The sequence below is a fragment of the Sturnira hondurensis genome, unplaced genomic scaffold, assembly GCF_014824575.4.
Source record: "Sturnira hondurensis isolate 20B ecotype Veracruz unplaced genomic scaffold, ASM1482457v3 Scaffold0007406, whole genome shotgun sequence".
Taxonomy (NCBI): domain Eukaryota; kingdom Metazoa; phylum Chordata; class Mammalia; order Chiroptera; family Phyllostomidae; genus Sturnira; species Sturnira hondurensis.
The window spans coordinates 4991709-5010927 of NW_028080037.1; the positions used below are offsets into that span (position 1 = coordinate 4991709).

The 19219-nt window shown below is 50.3% G+C and overlaps 1 protein-coding gene across 1 annotated transcript in view; it reads left to right on the plus strand.

Annotated features, from left to right (window-relative positions):
- Nucleotides 1–19219, plus strand: part of CUX2 (cut like homeobox 2) — an 84900-nt gene that overhangs the window by 32195 nt on the left and 33486 nt on the right. Inside the window, exons 4-5 of the mRNA XM_037052599.1 lie at nucleotides 1997–2075; nucleotides 17856–17990. Coding sequence (XP_036908494.1) covers nucleotides 1997–2075; nucleotides 17856–17990 — 214 coding nt within the window. The remainder of the gene's footprint in view (nucleotides 1–1996; nucleotides 2076–17855; nucleotides 17991–19219) is intronic.

The following is a 19219-nucleotide window of genomic DNA, read 5'->3' on the forward strand; positions in this document are numbered from 1 at the left end:
AACTGGCCTGTTTAAAACCACTTGCTCAACATCCACCATACATTTCTCTCCACCCCTCTCAAATAATGAGTTCAGTATAGACCTTGTAAGACTTTCAAGCTGTGCTGTCCCATGGAAATACTGTGTGGTCCATGAATATATTTTTATATTCTATAGTACCTACATTTAAAAAAGTAAACAGGTGACAAATAATAATAATAATAGATTTTGTTGAACCTATGATATCCAAAATGTCATCACTTTACCATGTACTCAATATAAAAAATATCAGTGAGCTGTTGTAAATTCTGTTTTTTCATACTGTCTTTAGAATATGGTATTTTGTACTGATACCACATCTGCATTTGGACTCATCATGTTTCAGATACTCAGTAACCACATGAGGTTCATGGCTACTGTATTGGAAGCCTTAAGAGGAACTACTGTGGTTTTCAAATTTTTCTTCCCAGAGTGCATGCGGGTGCTCTCCATAGGAGACCAGACATGAGCACAGCTGAGGTTGCTCACCCAGCACTGGGCAGAGCCTGTCCCCATATAATAAGGGAAGGTCATTCCAAGAGGTGACATGTCTAGAGGGCTTAATGCACCAGGAGTTTTGCACAGGATTTTACATGTTAAATCATTTGATCCTCTCACGAATCTTTGAAGGAGGTTGTCGTATTCTCCCCATTTTATAGCTGAAGAAGTAGAGGCACCGGATTTAAGTGACCTACCAGCCAGAGGACACAGGTAGTAAGTGGTGGGGCTGGGATTTGAACTAGGTGGCCTGTCTCCATGGCCTGTGCTTCATATTGGCCACCTCTGTGAATGGACCCTCAGAATTGGCCTCTGTCATCCTTTCTCCAGGATGGTGTTGGACAGGGCCCGGAGTTGGTGCAACCCGCCTGGATTTGTTCTTTCAACAAATTACATTGAGCACTTTCTGTGCACCCAGCATTGTGCTCCCAGAGCTTGCTTCCAGGGGGTGGAACTCAGTGTAAACACCCTCTTCATTGGCATCACTGGGATTCCTAACAGAAGTACAACTCTGAAAGAGGGTGCTTGACAAGGAGATGCTCCAACAGAGTCATCGTTTAGGAAGGTGGCGCAGGTGGAGAGGTCTGTGGTGCTGAGAGGTCTGTGGTGCTTTGTACCGAATATAAAGCCATTAGGTACAAAGGGAGATACCCATCCTAGAATGTCCTCCAGGAGGGTAGGGATGGTGGCTCATGGGTGCCAAGAGCTCACAAGCCAGGAAGGCCCAGGACTAAACCAAAGGGCCTGAGGCCAGAGCTCAGAATCCCGAGCCCAGAGTGGCTCGATGTGGTGCCAAGCCCAGCTGTGTCTCACCCAAATGCACCTTACAGAGTCTCACTGGCAGAACAAGACAAGCCTGTGAACAAGAGAATGAGTGCGTGAATGTGGGTCTTCACCTCTGAGTTATTTAGTGACCCATGCATTCACCAGGCAAGAAGCATTTATTAGCACCTTTGGTATACCAGGAACCATGTCATACATCTCTTGCATCCTTGACATTTGTTGAAGCTGTTTGATATCTTACTAGAGATTTAATGATTTTTCTTTAATTTTTAGTTGCAAGAAATATTCCCCAGATGTATCTCGTTTTTCTCCAAAACATATACCATGTTTAAACCCCCCAGTGTGGCCCTTTAATAACAAGAATAATAATAATAACTTAATAACTGACCCTGTGCCCCATGCTAACTGCTTATATGCATCTTCATTTATTCCTCACAATAGGCCTAGGAATTAGGTTCTTTTATTTACTCCCATTTTACAGATGATGAAACTGAGGATCAGAGAGGGACAGTAACTTGCCCAAGGTCACACAGCCAGAATGCAGTAGAGGAGCTGTAATGTGAACCTGAACTTTTTAACATCTTGCTTCTAACCTTCATTTCCCCTCCCCATCCCATGTTTGCATAAGAATAAAATGATCAGATTTGCTTGTAGACTCAGCTATCATGGTAACATGCGACTTTTTTTATTTCCAAAGGTGGTGGCCCTTAGTAAAAGAAGTCAGGAAGCCGAGGCTGCTTTCTTGAGTGTTTACAAGCAGTTGGTTGAAGCACCAGGTAAGACATGCTTGGGCTCCATAATTGAGTAAATAATGAGAAGAAACAGCCATTAGGCCATTAGACAGGGGCATCCTCATGGTGGGATCTGGGTTGAGGCTTAGATTCTCGGGCATAGCCAGGCCCTCCATGGGTGGGGGCAATGGGGGAAACGGCCTCTCTGCTCAGTCTGGTGCAACATTACTACACGGCTCCTGCGTCTTCCCCCTGCACCTTCCAATGTCAGCCCAGGGAACTTAGCGGGACTTCTGGCAAGGTCTCCTCTCTAACTTTCTTGGGAAGCCAAGAAGTCTGTCTGACCCGCCAGAGGACAAACAGTACCCAGTGCCTTCTGCCAACAGAGAAAGCTACAGGAAAGACCTCAAAAGTTTCCTCTGATGTGGTGCCAGCGACCTCAAAAATATGATGTAGAATAAAAGTGGAACCCAAAAGAACACATACTGTATGATTCTTTTTACGTAAGACATGAAGACAGGCATAATTAACTTGTCAGCACTAGTCATAGTGGCCAAAAAGGAGAAACAATCTAAATGTCCATCAGTGGATGAATGGTTAAACAAACTGCAATCTATCCATTCAATGGAATACGACTCAGTCATGAAAAGGAACGAACCACTGACACCTTCTACAATGTACATGAGCCTCAGAAACATTGTGTCGAATGAAAGAAGCCAGACACAAAAGGCCACATGGCGTAGGATTCCATTTACATGAAGTATCCAAAAGAGGCAAATCTATAGAGACAGTAATTAGATTGGCAGTGGCCAGGGGCTGGGCCAGGGCAGGGGGAGCCCAGGAAATGGGGAGTGAGTGCTTAGTGGGCACAAGGTTTCCTTTTGAGGGGATAAAATGTTCTGGGACTGGACACAGAGGTGGTGGTGGCGGCACGACATCATGAAGGCACTAAATGCCACCGAAGTGTACACTTTTAAATGGTAGGTTTTATGTTCAGGAATTTCACCTCGATTTAAAAAACATTAACCTGCGTTGTTAGACACTGAGTGGTCGTAGTTCCTGGGAGAGGCCTCTGGGGTCTGGAAGTGCTATTTCTTGATAAACTTGTATGAAAAGTTGCCTCTTTAAAAATGGCCCATCCTGTGCCACCTGCTCATGTACCGATTCAGAAAAGGAAGCCTAGAACGGTGTAGGGAGCTGCATAAGAAGAGCGGAGCTGGGAGGGGCCCCTCCACCAGGACAGCACCCTATCCCCCTCGCAAGTGCTTCCTCGCAGCCGCAGGGGTCGGTGCTGCGGGGGTCAACTGGGGCTGAGGGTTTACGAACAGGACAATGTACTTGAAATAAAAGCTGTTTGTGGGATCTTTGTACTGAGGATGGGAAAGTTGCTTGTTTGTTCTGTCTTGGGCAACTCGAGAAGGTTGAACAGTGTCCTCCCAAAATCCGTGTCCACCGTGAACCTCAGAATGTCACCTTATTTGGAAACAGGGTCTTTGCAGGTATGATTAGTGAAGGTCAGATGTGATTGAGAAGAGGTCATCCTGGATTCAGGGCTGGTTTGTGGCCACAGCACTTCAGTGTCTGCCTGTCTTCATCTGGCCTTCTGCTCCCCTGTGTCCCAAACCTCCCCTTCCTTCCTCTAATAAGGATTTGGGGTCACTGGATTTGGGGCCCACCAAATAGTCCAGGATGATCTCATCTCAAGATCTTTAACTTCATTACAACTGCAAAGACCCTTTTTCCAAGTGAGGTCACATTCACAGGGGCCAGGGGTTAGGACTTGGCGGGTGTTTGGGGGCCACCATTCAGCCGACTGCAGAGGCATCTGCATCCTTTGATGCCCCCTGCCCAGCCCTGTGTTCTGTCCCGATTCTGTACTCTTGGGAAGGCAGCACAGCCACGTGGGCTTTCTCAACAAGAATGCTTTGGCGGTGAGAATGACTGGAGCTAGACAGCACAGCCCTCAGGGCCCCGAGTGTCCCCTCAGCCCCAGATGGTGTGCCCTGTGGCGCGAGGCTGAACCGGCCTTGTGTCTGCAGCCCAGTTATTACCCTGAGAAACATACCACACACGTCTCTGAGAGGCCCTATTCCTTGCAGCCTTTTAAATTATAGTCTCTCCACCCTTACCAGAGTTATTTGGGAAAATATACTCTCTTATTTCCCATTCTTTTCAGTCTCCCAAGACTCACAGTCTCAGCAACAAATGACATTGGAGATAACTCAGTGATAGACTCCAAACTCGCCTCCTTGGAGTCCTCACACCAGGCTCCTTCCTTGCGCGCCACACGGCCTGACCCATAGCACCAGAGGGCAGCAGTGACTCGGGCTTATGTTTCCAGGCTTAGGGCCAGGCCCTGGTTGGAATCCTGCCTGTACCACTTACTCACTGGGTGACAGTGGATGAATTAATTCACCTCCCAGAGCTTTGGTCTCCCCTTCTATAAATTTGGGAAAATGTGAGGACCTGCCTCATATGGTTGGGGGAGACTTCAGTGTGCCTGGCACGTGGTGGTACTTGGCTACGTGTGACTACTGTCGCGATCATATATGTGTCTGGCTTCCATAGGAGAAGTAAGATTCTCCAAGCCTAGGACTGAGTCCTATTGAATTTGTATACCCAGAACCCCGTACACAAGTAGGCACCTAATAACTGTCCAGTGAATGAATCAGAAATACAACTCAGCCACAGGAAGGGAAGGAGGGGCTGTTTGAATAAAAAGATACTTTTTCCACTAGAGCCCTCTTCCTGTCAGGTGTTCATTGACCCAGACAGCATTTACTGAGTGCCTGCTGTGTGCCTGGCACTCACTAGCACGGGAACATGACATGAACCCACCGATGCAGACGAGGGCCCAGCCCTCAGGGAGCTTGCATTCTGGCGACAGAGGCGGCCAGATCGTCACCCACTTAACCAACCTGTTGTCACAAACCTGAGGGAACACCAGTGGTTCTAGACAGTGAGGAGGGGGTTACAACCTCCCCTTGGAAAAGAGACATCGTTTTGGGGGTTCACTGGGGGACCCTCACTTTTATGGAGGTAAGGCTGTTAACAGTCACAGGGCCAGGACTGCAGTGCTAGCCAGGGGCCTTGAGAGCTCCCAAGACAGGCGGGAACTTTCCAGAAAGTCCTCGTGCCCTCCTGCCCTCTCCCCAAAGGGCCATTCCAAGCCTGGTGCTGACTCCACGCATCTGATTTCCTAACTCTCTCCCCGGAAATGGAGGGGCAGGGGGAACGTATGTCCCCAGCTGTCACCGAGTTAGAGAACGAGGAGCCTTAACTGATGGAGACGTACCGTGCGAACAGCCCCTTCAGGGGCTCTAATTCATTCGGAGACATTTAAGAATAACAAAATGTTTTAATGATTTCTTGGGGGAATTAGGAAGACATATTTTTGTTCTCATTAAATTTTATCCTCAGACACAAGAACCAAATGTCAGATGTGTTTTTGGTGCTCAGAGCTCCCTGGCTCGCTGTCTTCACCACACGCACGCCTCCCCCCCCTCCATAAAAATAACACTCCTGGAAAATTTGCCAGAATGCACTCTCCTGTTTTTATATTTCTTGACAGGCAAATTATTTGTCAAAATCCTCCCCCCCCACCTCCACAGCCACACAAGTCCTGATTCAACATTTTTGTTTTGAATGACTGCTGCCAACACAAATCGTTGTCAGAGCGTGCGATGCAGCGTGATTGCTCAGCAAGTATTTTGATAAGTGTGCAGCCTGGATGTCTGTAATTACGAAAGAAAACCGTAAATCTTGTGGATATTGTTCACACAGATGTGGCGTGAAGTGAGAAAAAAAGCAGTAAAACGTGTTAAAAGCATAATTAATGTCATTGTTGTGGAAGATGGTTTGATTTAAACCTTTCTGACTTCTGTGTCGGTGACGGCTGATTTCTTCCTCGCGCGTGGAGTCACTAGGTGCCGACCCAAGCTTCAACAAGCTGACTCGTTAACTAAGTGATTAGTTAAAAACAAAATAGAGAAAAGAAAAGGGAAAAAAATCAAAACGAGCAGAGAGCAGGGTAAAAGGGCATGCTGGAGGAACATTGCTGAAGAGATGAGATGAGAGGTGAGTGCCCCAAAACGTTTTCTCTGCTTCGAGTTGGTTTTTTAAAAGCTGAGGCAGGAGACAGCAAATCCTGGCAGACATTTCTCTTCCTCCTCCTCCTCCTCCTGGGAGGCAGAAGGCTGGTCCACTCAGGTGCTGGAGCTCCAGCAGCAGGCACAGCTGGAGTGTTTTTGAGCTGTGTGACCTTGGGCAGGGGCCTGAACCTCTCTGAACTCCAGTTTCTGTGTCTTTAGCAGAGGGACAATAATAGAATCTACTCGTAAGGTGACCTGAGGATTTGATAGGCTGTGCAAGAACACATTTGGAGGGCTTAGTGATCAGAGGCCCATTGCAAAGCTGACATCAGGGTGTGGGTTATGGGGTCACAGGCGTTTGCTGTTGATTTCACAAGGTTCTGTCAGTTGTGAAGGGTATGAGGGTATGAAGGGAGCCGTTTAGCCAACAGGGTTACTGAGTCTGTGGAACAGGAAAATGCGTTATGATATTTAAGGTTTTAAAATTTTTCTCCCCAATTATAAAAGTCACCTCTGCACACTATCAAATTCAGAACATACAGAAAGTAGAAGGGAAGAATGACAACTACCTACTAGAAAAGCAGTGGGAATATTCTGCTGTTTTCTTCCTGGCCCTCTCCCCTTGTACTGTTTCAGAACAGCCCTGTACTCTGCAGGTGCCATTCTGCACCTGCTTCCCTTCCCTTCCCCCAGCGTGAGCATCCATGTTTCCGTGCCATTGAAAATCCTGAGTAATTTTGGTTCATTGTGTGTAACTCTTGTGTGTAGCTGTTGTATAAGTTGAAAACACAGCTTACTAGTACTGTGCTCTGTAGTTCACAGGATAAGGAAGGAAACTTGGGAAGGAAAAAATGTTGTAGCCGTGTACTGGCCACAAGCTCAGGATCTGTGGTCAGAAAGAATATGAATTTTTTCTCTCTGATTGATTTTGTGCTCCTTTATTTATCAGTTATACTAAATGTCTTTTTGTATGCTTTGAACCACTCATATTTTATTCTCCTGCAAATCACTGGTTCCTGTGCCCTTAGTCCATTTTTCTAGCAGAGAGATCTCTTTCTTGCTGACTTGTAGTAGATGCTCACCATGTGGTAGGAGTATTAACCTCTGTCCTGGTAAACGTGTTTCCTGTACTCTCCCCTGGTTTGCCTTTTGTTTCTGAACTTTGTATACAATGTCTCTTGTAGAGGGTACATAGCAGGCATTCAAAATATGTTTGTAAAAAGTAAGGAATTTTACTTTGCTTCATGACTTCTGGATTTCATGTCATATTCTAAAAGCTCTTCTCAGCTCAAAGTCATAGGTTTCTTTAGTACTTTTGTGATTTTAATGTTTAAAAATTTGAATCTTTGAACCATCTGAAATATACTTTAGTATATATAGTAGTGAGGGAAATTAAGAATTGGCTTTGCGTTTGTCCCAAATGATTCGTTGTACCGCCATCTAGTGGATAAACCGCCTTCGTAGGTCAATATACGGAAATAAGGGTTTCAGTATAACAAGAAATTGTCTCTGCCTGTCCTCACCTCCCTCCCCTCCGTTGCCTCTGCTCGACTGGGACTATAGGGGTTAGGAGAGCACCAAAGGGTAACATAAGAGTGTGTAAGCCATAGAAAGGAAAAGCTTAGGATGGCAGATTTTCCCACAGGTGGTAGATAACTTTAGAAGGCATCACCCCACTTTTCCTGTCACACCCTCGCTCATGCCGTTTCCTCTGTCCCCGGTACCCCTTCCCCATGGCCACCTCTCTGAATTTCACTGCTCCTGGTGGGTAGGAGCTGGAAGAGGATTAAAGCAGAGCATCTGGCGTGCTGGTGCCCAGTCGGTGCTCCATAAACAGCCGCTCCCTTTGCGAAGGGAGGTCAGGCATTTCAGCTACGGCTGTTCATCAGCTTATTCTCTGAGCACCTATTATGTGCAGCGAGCCCTGTGGACAGCCAGAACGCACAGCAGAAGAAAGGCTGCAAGGAGGGATGGCTCAGAAGGGGTAGCCTTTGAGGTGGGTTTCAGGCATGGGCCACCATCCTTGTGGGACTCTCTCCAGGGTGGTGCCTGCATGTTGGTCAGTGTGCTCAGTCCCTTCCAGAAACAAGCTCACTGATACCCTCAGCCCCCTTGAAGGTAGGTGCAGCCATCCTGCCCACACTGTGCAGCTGAGGAAATGTAGGCTCAGAGGAGTCAAGCCACTTGTCCAAGGTCACACAGCAGAGAGAGGTTGTAAAGCCTGAATCTAGATCCCTGGCTCCTAACCCAGAAGCAGGGTTAATTAAAAATTGAAAAGGTTTGGAAAAAAAAACATTCGAGGCTTGAGCTCTAATGAGTGAAAACCAGCTGACGGTCTTTGCTGCCATTGGGTTGAGAGGTTCTGAGCTGAGAGGATGAGCTGAAATGTGGGTGTGTTCCCCAGGACAGCCCAAGTGACCCTCACTAGCCAAGATCCTGGTCCTCCTGGCCAGGGTCCCGAAGCTGGCACCTCAGAGGGGTAATTTTGTTGAAGGGGAACAGGCACAGAGCTTCAGATCTGGGGGAAGAGTGATGCCCGGAGGGGCGCCGGCCGCAGGGACTGCAGGCTGAAGCGCCCTGCTGCAAGTGGGGCCACGGCCTGTCCTGCCGTTTGGCTTCCCATAACACACTTGACTGCTCTGGGCTTCCGTTTCCCTACTTGTAAAACATGGACAATGATCTCACCTAATTATGGGCCTGTCGGGTGGGTTCGGTGGGAAGGGGGAACACCTAGCGTGGTGCCTAGCGTGGCACAGAGCAGCAGCCCGTGCGGTTCATTCAGCAGATACTGAGGGCCTGCTCTTTGCCAGCCGCTCCGCTTACAGCACCGGAGGCACAACACGGAGCAGAGCAGACGTGGGCCCTGCCCACCTGGAGCTCCCCGTGCAGCTCCATACGTGGGAACTTTATTTTCATTACAGTGGACGTGGCTTTGCGTGCTGACCTTGAGTAACTGTCCTTACCTCTCTGAGCCTCTGATTCCCCTTCTGGAAAAGCACACCTACCTCCTGGTCCCCCTAGGAGGATTAAATGAGGTGATGAGGGTAAAGTCCTCGGCTGAGTGCCTGGCACATAGTAAATGCTCAGGACACAGTGGCTGTCATTGTTATTGCTGGTGTTGTTATTACCATCACCACCCAATGCCAAGAAGGAAGACCCTCTTCAGCCTCTCCGTCCATTCTTAAGCCAGGAGACCGCACGAAGCAGCCACCCTGGCAGTGGAGGGAAGGAAGGGTGGGTGGACACAGAGCTCACAGCTGTGTATAAGGGACCCACACCCCATCTGCTATCAGAAAATTGAGATGAAAGGATCAAAGTTATTCTCACTGCCGCCTCCATCAGTAGCCTGAGCCTCCCACCCACACAGGAGTCCAGAGCTGGGGCCCAGATGGGCGACGGCTTCTGTCTCTAAGTATTTTGGAGGGACGTATGCATACTTCTGCATATATGTGTTTCTAAACAGCCTCTCGGACAGCTTTCATGGTTCCAGCTTTCCCAAAAAAGCTCTGAATGCCACTTTCCTTCAGATGGACGCAGTGGGAGGAATGAGACAGCTTCTCTTAGATCCCTGACTCCCTGCCCCCCACCAAAACCCTGTAGACGCTTAAAAAAACACCAACAGCATGAGCTATTGATGAGAGATGGAGTAGATGGTGTTTCATCCATCTCATCCGACCGTGCCTTTGGAAAGCCTGGTGTGGTATTAAAATATTATAAATTTGTTGGCAGTATTCTGTAGGGGTTTAGATCCAGTGTAACCAAATGAATTAGTCATTTTATTAAGCAGTTTGTGCATAAAGAGCAGGTTGACGGCTGTAAGACAAAGGCACTCCGCCTCCCAACGACGTTCCCACGCCTCGCAGGACCTGCCACCTCGGATGGTTCCTATTTGATCGTCCGTGACTGCCAACGTGCTCAGTTCATTCGAGCGTTTTGCGGCAGTCAGACACTTCTGATTTGGGGTCCCCTGTTTTGGGAGGCTTTGTTAGGTCTGCTCTGATTCCCTCTGCCACTGTCCTTGTCTGTGTGTTGACTGTATGTTGCAAGAGTGAAGGGAGGGAAATTAAGTCCCCCCTCGTGGCTCTGGGAAGCTGCGGGTCTTGGCTGAAAGGGTTCCGGTGGAAGTGCTGAGCCCGGCAGAAACCTGGGCTCCCTGGCTCCGGACAAGCTGCGGCAGGGATGTTCTGTCACTTCTCTTGACACCAGGATATGAGGCTGGGCAGACACTGGGGGTTGGGAGGGGGCACACAGGCCACTCTGGAGACTGGGAACGCTACAGGACCCAGTGCTTCCCCAAGTGGGGCCACGTGTCATAGGGAGCAGGTGTGGTGTACCTGGCACAGCACTGAACACACCGTGTGCCTGGTGCCACCTTTCTGCTTCCAGGTGACATCTCAGTCAGGTGCTGAGCATCTGAAACACCTGTGCGTCTCCCCTTTTAACCAAGGGAGGGCTGGCCTCAGGTTCAAGGTCTTGGGCAGGCAGCAGCGTCTAACTAGAATTTAGTAACATCAGTTTTGTTGTTTTGGTTTTTTTCTTTTTTCTTATTTTTAGGGTTAAAGTAGTTCTATTTATGATACAGAACACCAATTATCTATTTACAATAGTGAAACAAAATATTTCTTTTTTTAAGATTTTATTTATTTATCCTTAGAGGAGAAGGGAAAGAGAGAGGGAGAGAAATATCAGTGTATGGTTGCCTCTGGTGTGTCCCCTGCTGGGAACTGGCCTGCAACCCAGGCATGTGCCCTGACTGGGAATCGAACTGCGATCGTGTGGTTCGTAGGCCTGTGCTCAGTCCACTGAGCTACACCAGCCAGGGCACAAAATATTTCTTTAAAATATATTTAAGCTAAAAACATTAGTCACACAAGGACACACGTTCAGTTGGTCATCTTTCAGAGGCAGGTAGATGCAGCAGAAGGTGTGACGCTGGGTTGCCCGCACCTGGTGTTTGGGTCACACTGGGTGTGGATCCAGCTCTGCCTTTTTCTAGCACAGTGACCTTGAGCAAGGGCCCTAACCCTAACCCTCAAGGGTCACTTGAGCAGTGACCCTTTGCTGGGCCTCAGTTTTCTCATCTGCCCCAGGCTTGTGGGTGTGGGCACCGCTTCTGCACTAGGGTGGGTGGGTGCTGGACTTTGGAAATGAAAGCCAGAAACTGGGGTCAGGAGGGCCAGAGGGAGTGCTCTGAACCCCGCCACCAGCCTTGGCAGCTGTGCCGGGTGAGCCTACCAGAAGGGGGTGTGAAGCCGCCCCAGAAGGTCCTGGTCTGTGAGAAGGTCCTGGTCCCATCTCACAGATGGGTCAGGTGTCGTGAGGATTGAGCTAAGCCATGCTTCTGGGACAGTGACTCAGGAGGGTCTGCCACCCTTCTTGGTCTGACGGCGCTGTCTATCCTAGTGTTTCCTGTGTCTGGATTGTTCCCTCTCACTCCCCTGCTGGTCATCGCATCAGGGCTCTGCTCAAACATCCCGCTTCGCAAGGCCTTCCCGGACCAGGCTGCCTCAGCACCATCCCCCCAAACACACACACCTCAGGCCACTGTCTCCTCCAGCCCTGCTTTATTCTTCTTCTCAGCGCCCCCACTGCCATCCCTCTCTTTGTCCTTTGCCTGCCTCGCCCCTTTAGAGCATCAGCCCCAGGAAGGCAGCAGTTTCCTTGCTCACTGTGGTATCTCCAGGGCCCAGAAGCTCCCAGCACACCCAGGTGCTCAGGTGGCATTTAGCAACTGAAGAAATGGTGTCCAACACAGAGTGGGTGCTCAATAAAAACGTGCTGATAAAATAAATGTCTGTATTAGAGACCGTATTAGTTTCCTGATGCTGCTATAACAAATTGCCATAGACTTAGGAGCTTAAAACAACACACACTAATCACCTTACAGTTCCAGGGGCCAGGAGTCCAAAACAAAACAGATCGAATGGCACTGTCAGCACCGTGTGGGCAGGACTGTGCTCCTGCTGGAGGATCCATTTCCTACGCTTTTCCAGTTCCTAAAGCCACTCCCGTTTCTTGGTTCTGGCCCCTTCCCGCCCCTTCAAAGCTACACAGCATGTGCAGTCCCCGACTCTAACCACCTTCCACCTGCAGCCGCAGTTCCCTTCTGCATGTAATATAACATGTTCACAAGTTCTGAGAGTTAGGAGGGGACATCTTAGGGGCATTATTCTGCCCCCAACAGAGATCCCCCAAGGGAGGAACGAGGATTGAAAGCAAGATTTCCCCAGGCCCTCCCCCCACAGCCATCAGGTTCTCTGAGAAACCTCTTCCAAACAGTTTAAAGATCTTTTGTCATTTCTCTCTCTTTCAATTTGTGTTTGTAAGAGCAGCCAGTGACATTTAGCTGATGCATCGAATAACACCATTAGACAAGGTAAGAGAGAGCCCTTGGATTTGCCAGCCACCGAGCATTTTACCTACATATAATTTGGTAGAATCTTCCAGCCTTCCAGATGCTAGTAATTTTTTTCCTCTCTGACCCAGCCCAAACAATGTAGCTCAGGGCTCTGTGAATTTCTTCCAGACGGGGGTGGTAGGAGAAGTGAGTTTACCCATGCCATGTAGGGGCTGGGAATTCCACAGTGTGCTTGGGAGTGGGGGGATAAAGAGTAGAAAGTACCCAGGGAAGTAAGTGATTGCTCGGCACTTTTCAGAGCAGGGACCCTACACAACCCACAGCCTAATTTCTTAGGAGCTGAAGAGGATGAAAGTGCAGGAGGATCAGAGCCCAGGCCCCGCTATTTCCTCTTAAGAAACAGGCTTGTCTCCCTGAACAACGGGCGCAATGGGTTCAGCAGGAGGGCGGTGGGCTAGGTTCGAGGGAAGACTTCCTTCCTATGAGATCTGGCAGCTCTTGAGTCCTACGTTTTTCACAGTTTGTACCCAGTCAGTTACCACATGTTACGGGTTGAATTGTGTCTCCCCTGGTACCTGTGAATGTGACTTTATTTGGAAATAGGGCCTTTGCAAATGTAATGAAATTAAAAGGAGATCATTAGGGTGGACCCTAATCCAGTATGACTCGTGTCCCTATAAAAAGAAGAGAGACGCAGAGAGGAGAAGGCCATGTGACAACAGAGGCAGACATTGAGGGATGCCGCTACAAGCCACGGATGCCAGCGACACCTGGAGCCAGGATCCCCACCTCGACATCATTTAATGCTAATTTACCTCCGTAAAGGCCCCATCTCCAAACACATTCACATCAGGAGTTAGGTATTCAACGTACGGATTTCAGTCCATTACAGAGGCATTGCCTGTGCCAGCCTTGGCAGCAGTGACCCTGCTGCCCGTCAGACTCTGTCATCAGCTGGCTGGGAGCAGCCTGGGCGAGTGTGGCCTTTGAGTGAGTGCTGCGGTGGGTCCGAAGGCGCAGCACCTGGAGACACACAGTCACTGCCTTCTTGCGGGAGGGTCTCTCCAGAAGGAAAAGCTGGGTGGCCCGTTCCACTGCTGCCACATGGAGTAAGAAGAACGAGGACACACACACCTGGGACCTGCTGGTGCCGACCGTCTCAGGGCTCAGTGTGCTCCTGCAGCCCCTGCATAGCCCCAGACAGCAGGGCCCTCATCCCCATGCTACCGACTGAAACAGAGCTTCGGGAGGCCTCAGCAACTCCCCGGAGGCGTCACCACCAAGCCCCCCACCCCTTTTCTGAGGGCGCCTTTGGAAATTTGGAAGATTTACAGTGTTTGCACCTCTCTTGTCAAGTTTGGCTGTGAAGGTGTTTAATAATCACCCTCCCTGAGCATCCGGCTCTAAGGGGCAGTCCCAGGGCCAAAGTGCCCATTTCAGCAGGACGCCCCACCTTTATCTGGTGACACCCAGTGTTGACTGTGTGCCCCAATATGCTCATAATAGGTATTTGAGCCCAGGACTCAGAGAGGTTTGGTGCTTTGTCCAAGGTAACACAGCAAGCCAGTGGCAAGGCTGAGAACAGAGCCTCAGTCTCATGTTCCTGGCCTAACAGTAAGAAATCTCCCAGGCCCCGGGTCAAGGCAGCCCGGCCCACAGCTGTCTCCTAGGTTCAAATCCCACCTCGGCCACTTCTGAGCGAGGTGACCTTGGGCCTATGGCCTGTCTTCTCTGGGCCTTCATTTCCTGTCTGAAAAATGGAGATAGCAGCATCTACCTTACCAGGCTTTACCTTCACACACTCCCTGTACCTCAGTTTCCCCATCTGTAAAACAGGGAGATGACAGTACTTACTTCACAGTGTTGTGGTGAAGAGTGAATGAATTCTAAAACGTTTAAAGCACTCTGGCTGTGAGGATTTGTCGTGGCCTGACTGGCTGAGTCATCTGAACCCCTCCCCTCTACCACCCCCTCCAGCTGGGGAGCCAGGAGGCATGTAGCCTGGGAAGAAGAGGCCCGAGGGCGATCTCAGCTCTGCTACCGATGTGCTGGCAGACTTCAGGGAAGTCACTGGACCCTGCTTTTCCCCAACTGTGCACTGGGGTGAGGGCTGTTGGGCAAGTCAGCCTGATGGGCCCCTCCCCGTGGTGACTCTCTGAGTGGAGCCTTTGGGTCCCAGAGGAGCGTTCGAAGCAGGACTGTTGGATTCTGGAGCTCCCAGGGACTGATGAGAGTTTGTGAGGCTAGACCCTGTCCCAAGACTTCATGGAAGTCACCATGTGGACAGCCAGCCCCCAGAACACCATGAGACCAGGTATGCCGCCTCCTCTTAGCAGTTAACACTTAGCAAGCCCTGCTGTGCACCTCCCACTGTGCAAATTTCTGTGCACATTCTCTCCCCTGGTCCTCGAAACCATACTTTGCATGTGCAGCCCCATTTTGCAGGTGAGAAGGTAAAGTTTCTGAGAGGTTAACTATCGAAAGGTCCTTAAATTAAAGGTCCTAAATACAGCCTCTCTTAGTATTTTTTAAAATCTTGCAAGTAGGCACTGTTCTACTCTGCTCATTTTCTTATGAGTGGGGAAACTGAGTCTCAAGGCCCCAAGGGCTGTGGACCCAGAGCTGGACTTCCGCTTCTGTGAGCTGAGCCACCCTGTTCTGCCCCGTACCAGCAAACAAAGGGGAAAGACAGAGCTTTGGAACCCGCCGAACCTGTGTTGAGCCTCTACCCAGTGCCACTGCTCCAGCCTCCCCAGAGGCCACCTGAGGTCAGCTTCCCCTGGACAGGGTGCACAAGCAGCACCAGGTGACCTACAGGGCCTCCAAGCAGAACACAACGTCACTCCCCAACCCCGGGAATGGCATCAGTAATGTCATTTATCACTCAGGTGTACCCTGGCCTGGCTGGCCAGCACTCAAACCAGAGATGGCTCCTCCCCTCCTCCTCGGAGCCAGAGTGAGCCAGCCAGGGCCGCTGGGAGCAGCACCCTCTTGTGTTGATCTGACTCCCCTGACCCTGGCAAGCGCCCATTGCCTTTTTCTCCTTTTCTCAAAAACCAGAACACAATAGGAAGCATTTCCTTGAACTTATTAAAAAATCCAGACTTGTAAATTAATTTGTCCGTGTTGTACAAAGGCAGTGCAGATGAACTCATTAGCATGCACACAACAAATAATTATAGATGAATTTTTAGCTGGCCTGCCTAATGCGCTCGCTGGGTTAATTATGTCAATGTATAATTACATCAGCCCGGGGAGACATAATGGCATACCCCGCTGAGCAGGCCCTGCCTAATGACAGGGCGTGGGGGAGCGCCGACAGGGGAAGACAGCAGCCTTCCCACACACCTGCTTACCTCGGCACAAACGCCCATTGTCCGAGCCTCCCGCCACCTAAACCGATGGGTGGCAGTGGAGGGACCTTGTTCCAGCCGGACCTGAAGGTCCCACGCATGGGCACTATCCCATTTCTCCCATCAGCAAATACTTACTAGGTCGGACTGTGTGTCCATCCACAAGGGGTCCAGCAAGTGAGCAAAACCAGATACGGTCCTGTGCCTGCCTTGTTGTGGGTTTCAGCCAGGTGTGCTTTAGTCAGGTGGACTTGCATCTCGGTGACAGTTACAAGTACGAAGAATGCTGTGGTAAAAGGTTGTAGGCAGCTGGGAGAACTCATATCGGAGGACTGACTGTTCAAGGAAGGCTTCTTAGAAGAAATGGCATTTGAGGGGAAAAGACGAGGAAGCAGTAACTAGCTGAAACGGCTAGGGGAGGGCAAAGTGTTCCTGGCAGAGGTTCCTGCCTGTACCTGGTGTGGGAAGTGCCTATGAGGGACCGAGGGGAGAGAGTCAGTGTGCCTTGAGCCCAGGAAGGCAGCAATAGCGAGGGCTTCCATTTGTTCTGAGCTGACCAAGTGCTAGGCGCCATGTTGAGCACTTCCATCACAGCCCCATGAGGTGGGTACTTTGCCAGTGATGCACAGAGGGTTAGTTTCTTGCCAAGGTCACACAGCAATCCCAAGAAGCAAGACTGGATTAGACCGGGACCCAGGGGTCTCTCTACAGGCCCCCTGCTCTTCATCCTTCTGCCCACCACTCCCCCGCCCCAGAGAGCAGTGGCCAAGCAGTTGCTGGCAGGAGACCCCAGTGGAAGGAGCAGGAAGAGTGAGAGCTCGGTGCTTTTAAAGGGCTGAGGACCAGAGCCAGGGCCCTCCACCCGGAGAGAGGAGGCCCTGGCTTCCCCAGGCCCTGTGAGCACTCACCTGTAGCTGCTGAGGTTGAAATGGTCACACACCACTAGGCATTAGAGAGAGGGAGTCAGACCCAAACCACACTTCCATGCTTCAGCAAGTTACCTGGCTCTTTTGAGCCTCAGTTTCATCATCCATGAAAGTGAGTTGGACCCAGGGCAGCCGCCAGGGGTTGCTGGGAGCGTGATGGAACCTGTTTCCCATGGGCAGGCTTTGTAACCTGGAAGATGCCACACCAGCCTGGGGCATTATCTAGGTGTTCTTCGTGCCTGCCCGGGTGGGGAGTTGAGCAAAGGCACCTGGAAGAAGAGGTGCTGGATTCTAGATGTGAAGAAAGGACGTGCTTGCCAGGTGATGGTGGGAGAGGGAGCAGAATTGCAGGCAGAAGGACCTGCATGCCCCTTAGTTTCTAGCTATTGGTAGGTGGGGAGGCATCTAATGTTCAGGTGGCCATCTTCAGAAGAGCCCTTATTTAATCAGCCCCGCGTGTCAGAAACGATTAGTCAGGGTCCATTGAGAAGCACCCAAGGATTCTGTGTGCAAGGATGCTATTGGGGAAATGCAGGTAAAGGAAAATGGGAGGGAACTGGGACAACTGGGTGGAAGCATCCAGACCCCATGCACCTAAGGCAGAGTCCTGTGCCTGCAGAGCAGCCCCACGTCCCCAGGAGCAGGTCTGTGTCTGTCCTCACTGCTGGCGAGCCTTACCTGGGAAGGCCTGTGGGAAGGCTTTCCTCAGGCTGATGGGTTTCAGAGCAGAGTCCATGCCCTGTGGTTGGAGGCAAGCCAGATACAGTCTCATGGCCACCCCAGATGGCATCGGAGAATTTGGAAAATGCAATTATGGTGACAGTTAGTGTTATTACTATTCCCAGCTGTGCAGGACACACACGCCCGTGGGGACAGCACACGTTCCCTGGGACCAGTGCCTGGAGAAGGCCGTGCTCTTATAAGGCAGAGAGTCTGTGTTGCTTCCCTAAGCCATCAGCACAACTCCAGGGACCTCTTGTGGATTGTTCCCCCAACCCCAGCCCCCCACAGAGGGACCCACCAGGTCCCATGGCTCAGCCTGGGCATCCCTCAACTCTCAGGGCCCCCACCACCCCTGTTCTCCTCTCTCTCTACAGACCCTGTGCCTGTGTTTGAGGCAACACGCAGCCTAGACGACAGACTGCAGCCCCCCAGCTTCGACCCCAGTGGGCAGCCGCAGCGAGACCTCCACACCTCGTGGAAGAGGCACCCCAAGTTCCTCAGCCCTAAAGGTACTGATGGGGCCTTCACAGAACGTCCCTAATGAACAACCAGTCTGTGGATCTTGGGCAGCCAAACTCTGCCAGGGGCAGGGGGTACACAGGGAACTCGACTTCATAATCTTATTTTATTTTTTAAAGGTTTTATTTATTTATTTTTAGACAGAGGAGAAGGGAGGAAGAAAGAGAAGGAGAGAAACATTAATGTGTGGTCGCCTCTTGTGCGCCCCCTTCTAGGCATCTGGCCCACAACTCAGGCATGTGCTGGGAATCGAACTGGCAACCCTTTGGTTCACAGTCTGGCACTCAATGCACTGAGAGCCACACCAGCCAGGGCATTTTTTTTAAGGTCAGCTTTATCATTTTAGATACAGGATTGGGTAAGGCACACTTCTGCTGCTGCAGACCTAGCCCAGATGCCAGAGCCTTCATGTATTTGAAGGGGAATGGCAAGGGGATGCTCCACACGGTCACCCAGGGACTCAGCCAGGGTGGTCCTGCCATCTCCAGTATGTGACATCCAGTGTCACCATGAATGTTGACAACCAGCTAACAGGTAGAGACAGAACGTGGAGGATCCTACCAAAGCTTATGGGGTCCAGGCCTGTAAGTGGCGCACATATCGCTTCCAGCCACGTCCTACTGGCTAAAGCACAGTCATGTGGCCAAGCCTGCTGCACAGGATGCTGGGAAATGTCATCTGGCTTTGTGCCAGGAGGATGTGGTGAACACAGCAGTGTCTCAGCCCCAGATAAGTCGAGAAACTCACAGAACTGAAAACATGTTTAGGTGTACATGTAATGTGATTAAAATGTTTAAAAGCAAGAGAATGATGAGCAAAGTTTGAATTGGTGGTTACCTGTGATAGCTGATGTTGGAGGCCACTGTGGGCAGGGCGGCAAATAGGCACATGAAAGCTGTTGGTGACCATTTAGTTCTGTGCTCATCGAGCTGCAAGCCACACACTGTCCTAAGCACTGGGGACACAGCCAGGCACAAACCAGACAAAAATCCCTTCCCTCGTGGTGCTGAGCATCTATTGTCAGCCAGTAAATTAATGAAATATGTAGGATTTCAGATGGTGAGAAAGGCTTTTCGGAAACGATGAAGCAGTGAGGAGGGGAACGGATGTAGAGATACTTATCTAAGGAATGGATGAGCAGGATTTACCTTGCATCTGCAAGATTCCTCACCGGTGTGTGAGAGGGGCCATAGGAATATGCACATGAGTGGGTGTGGCT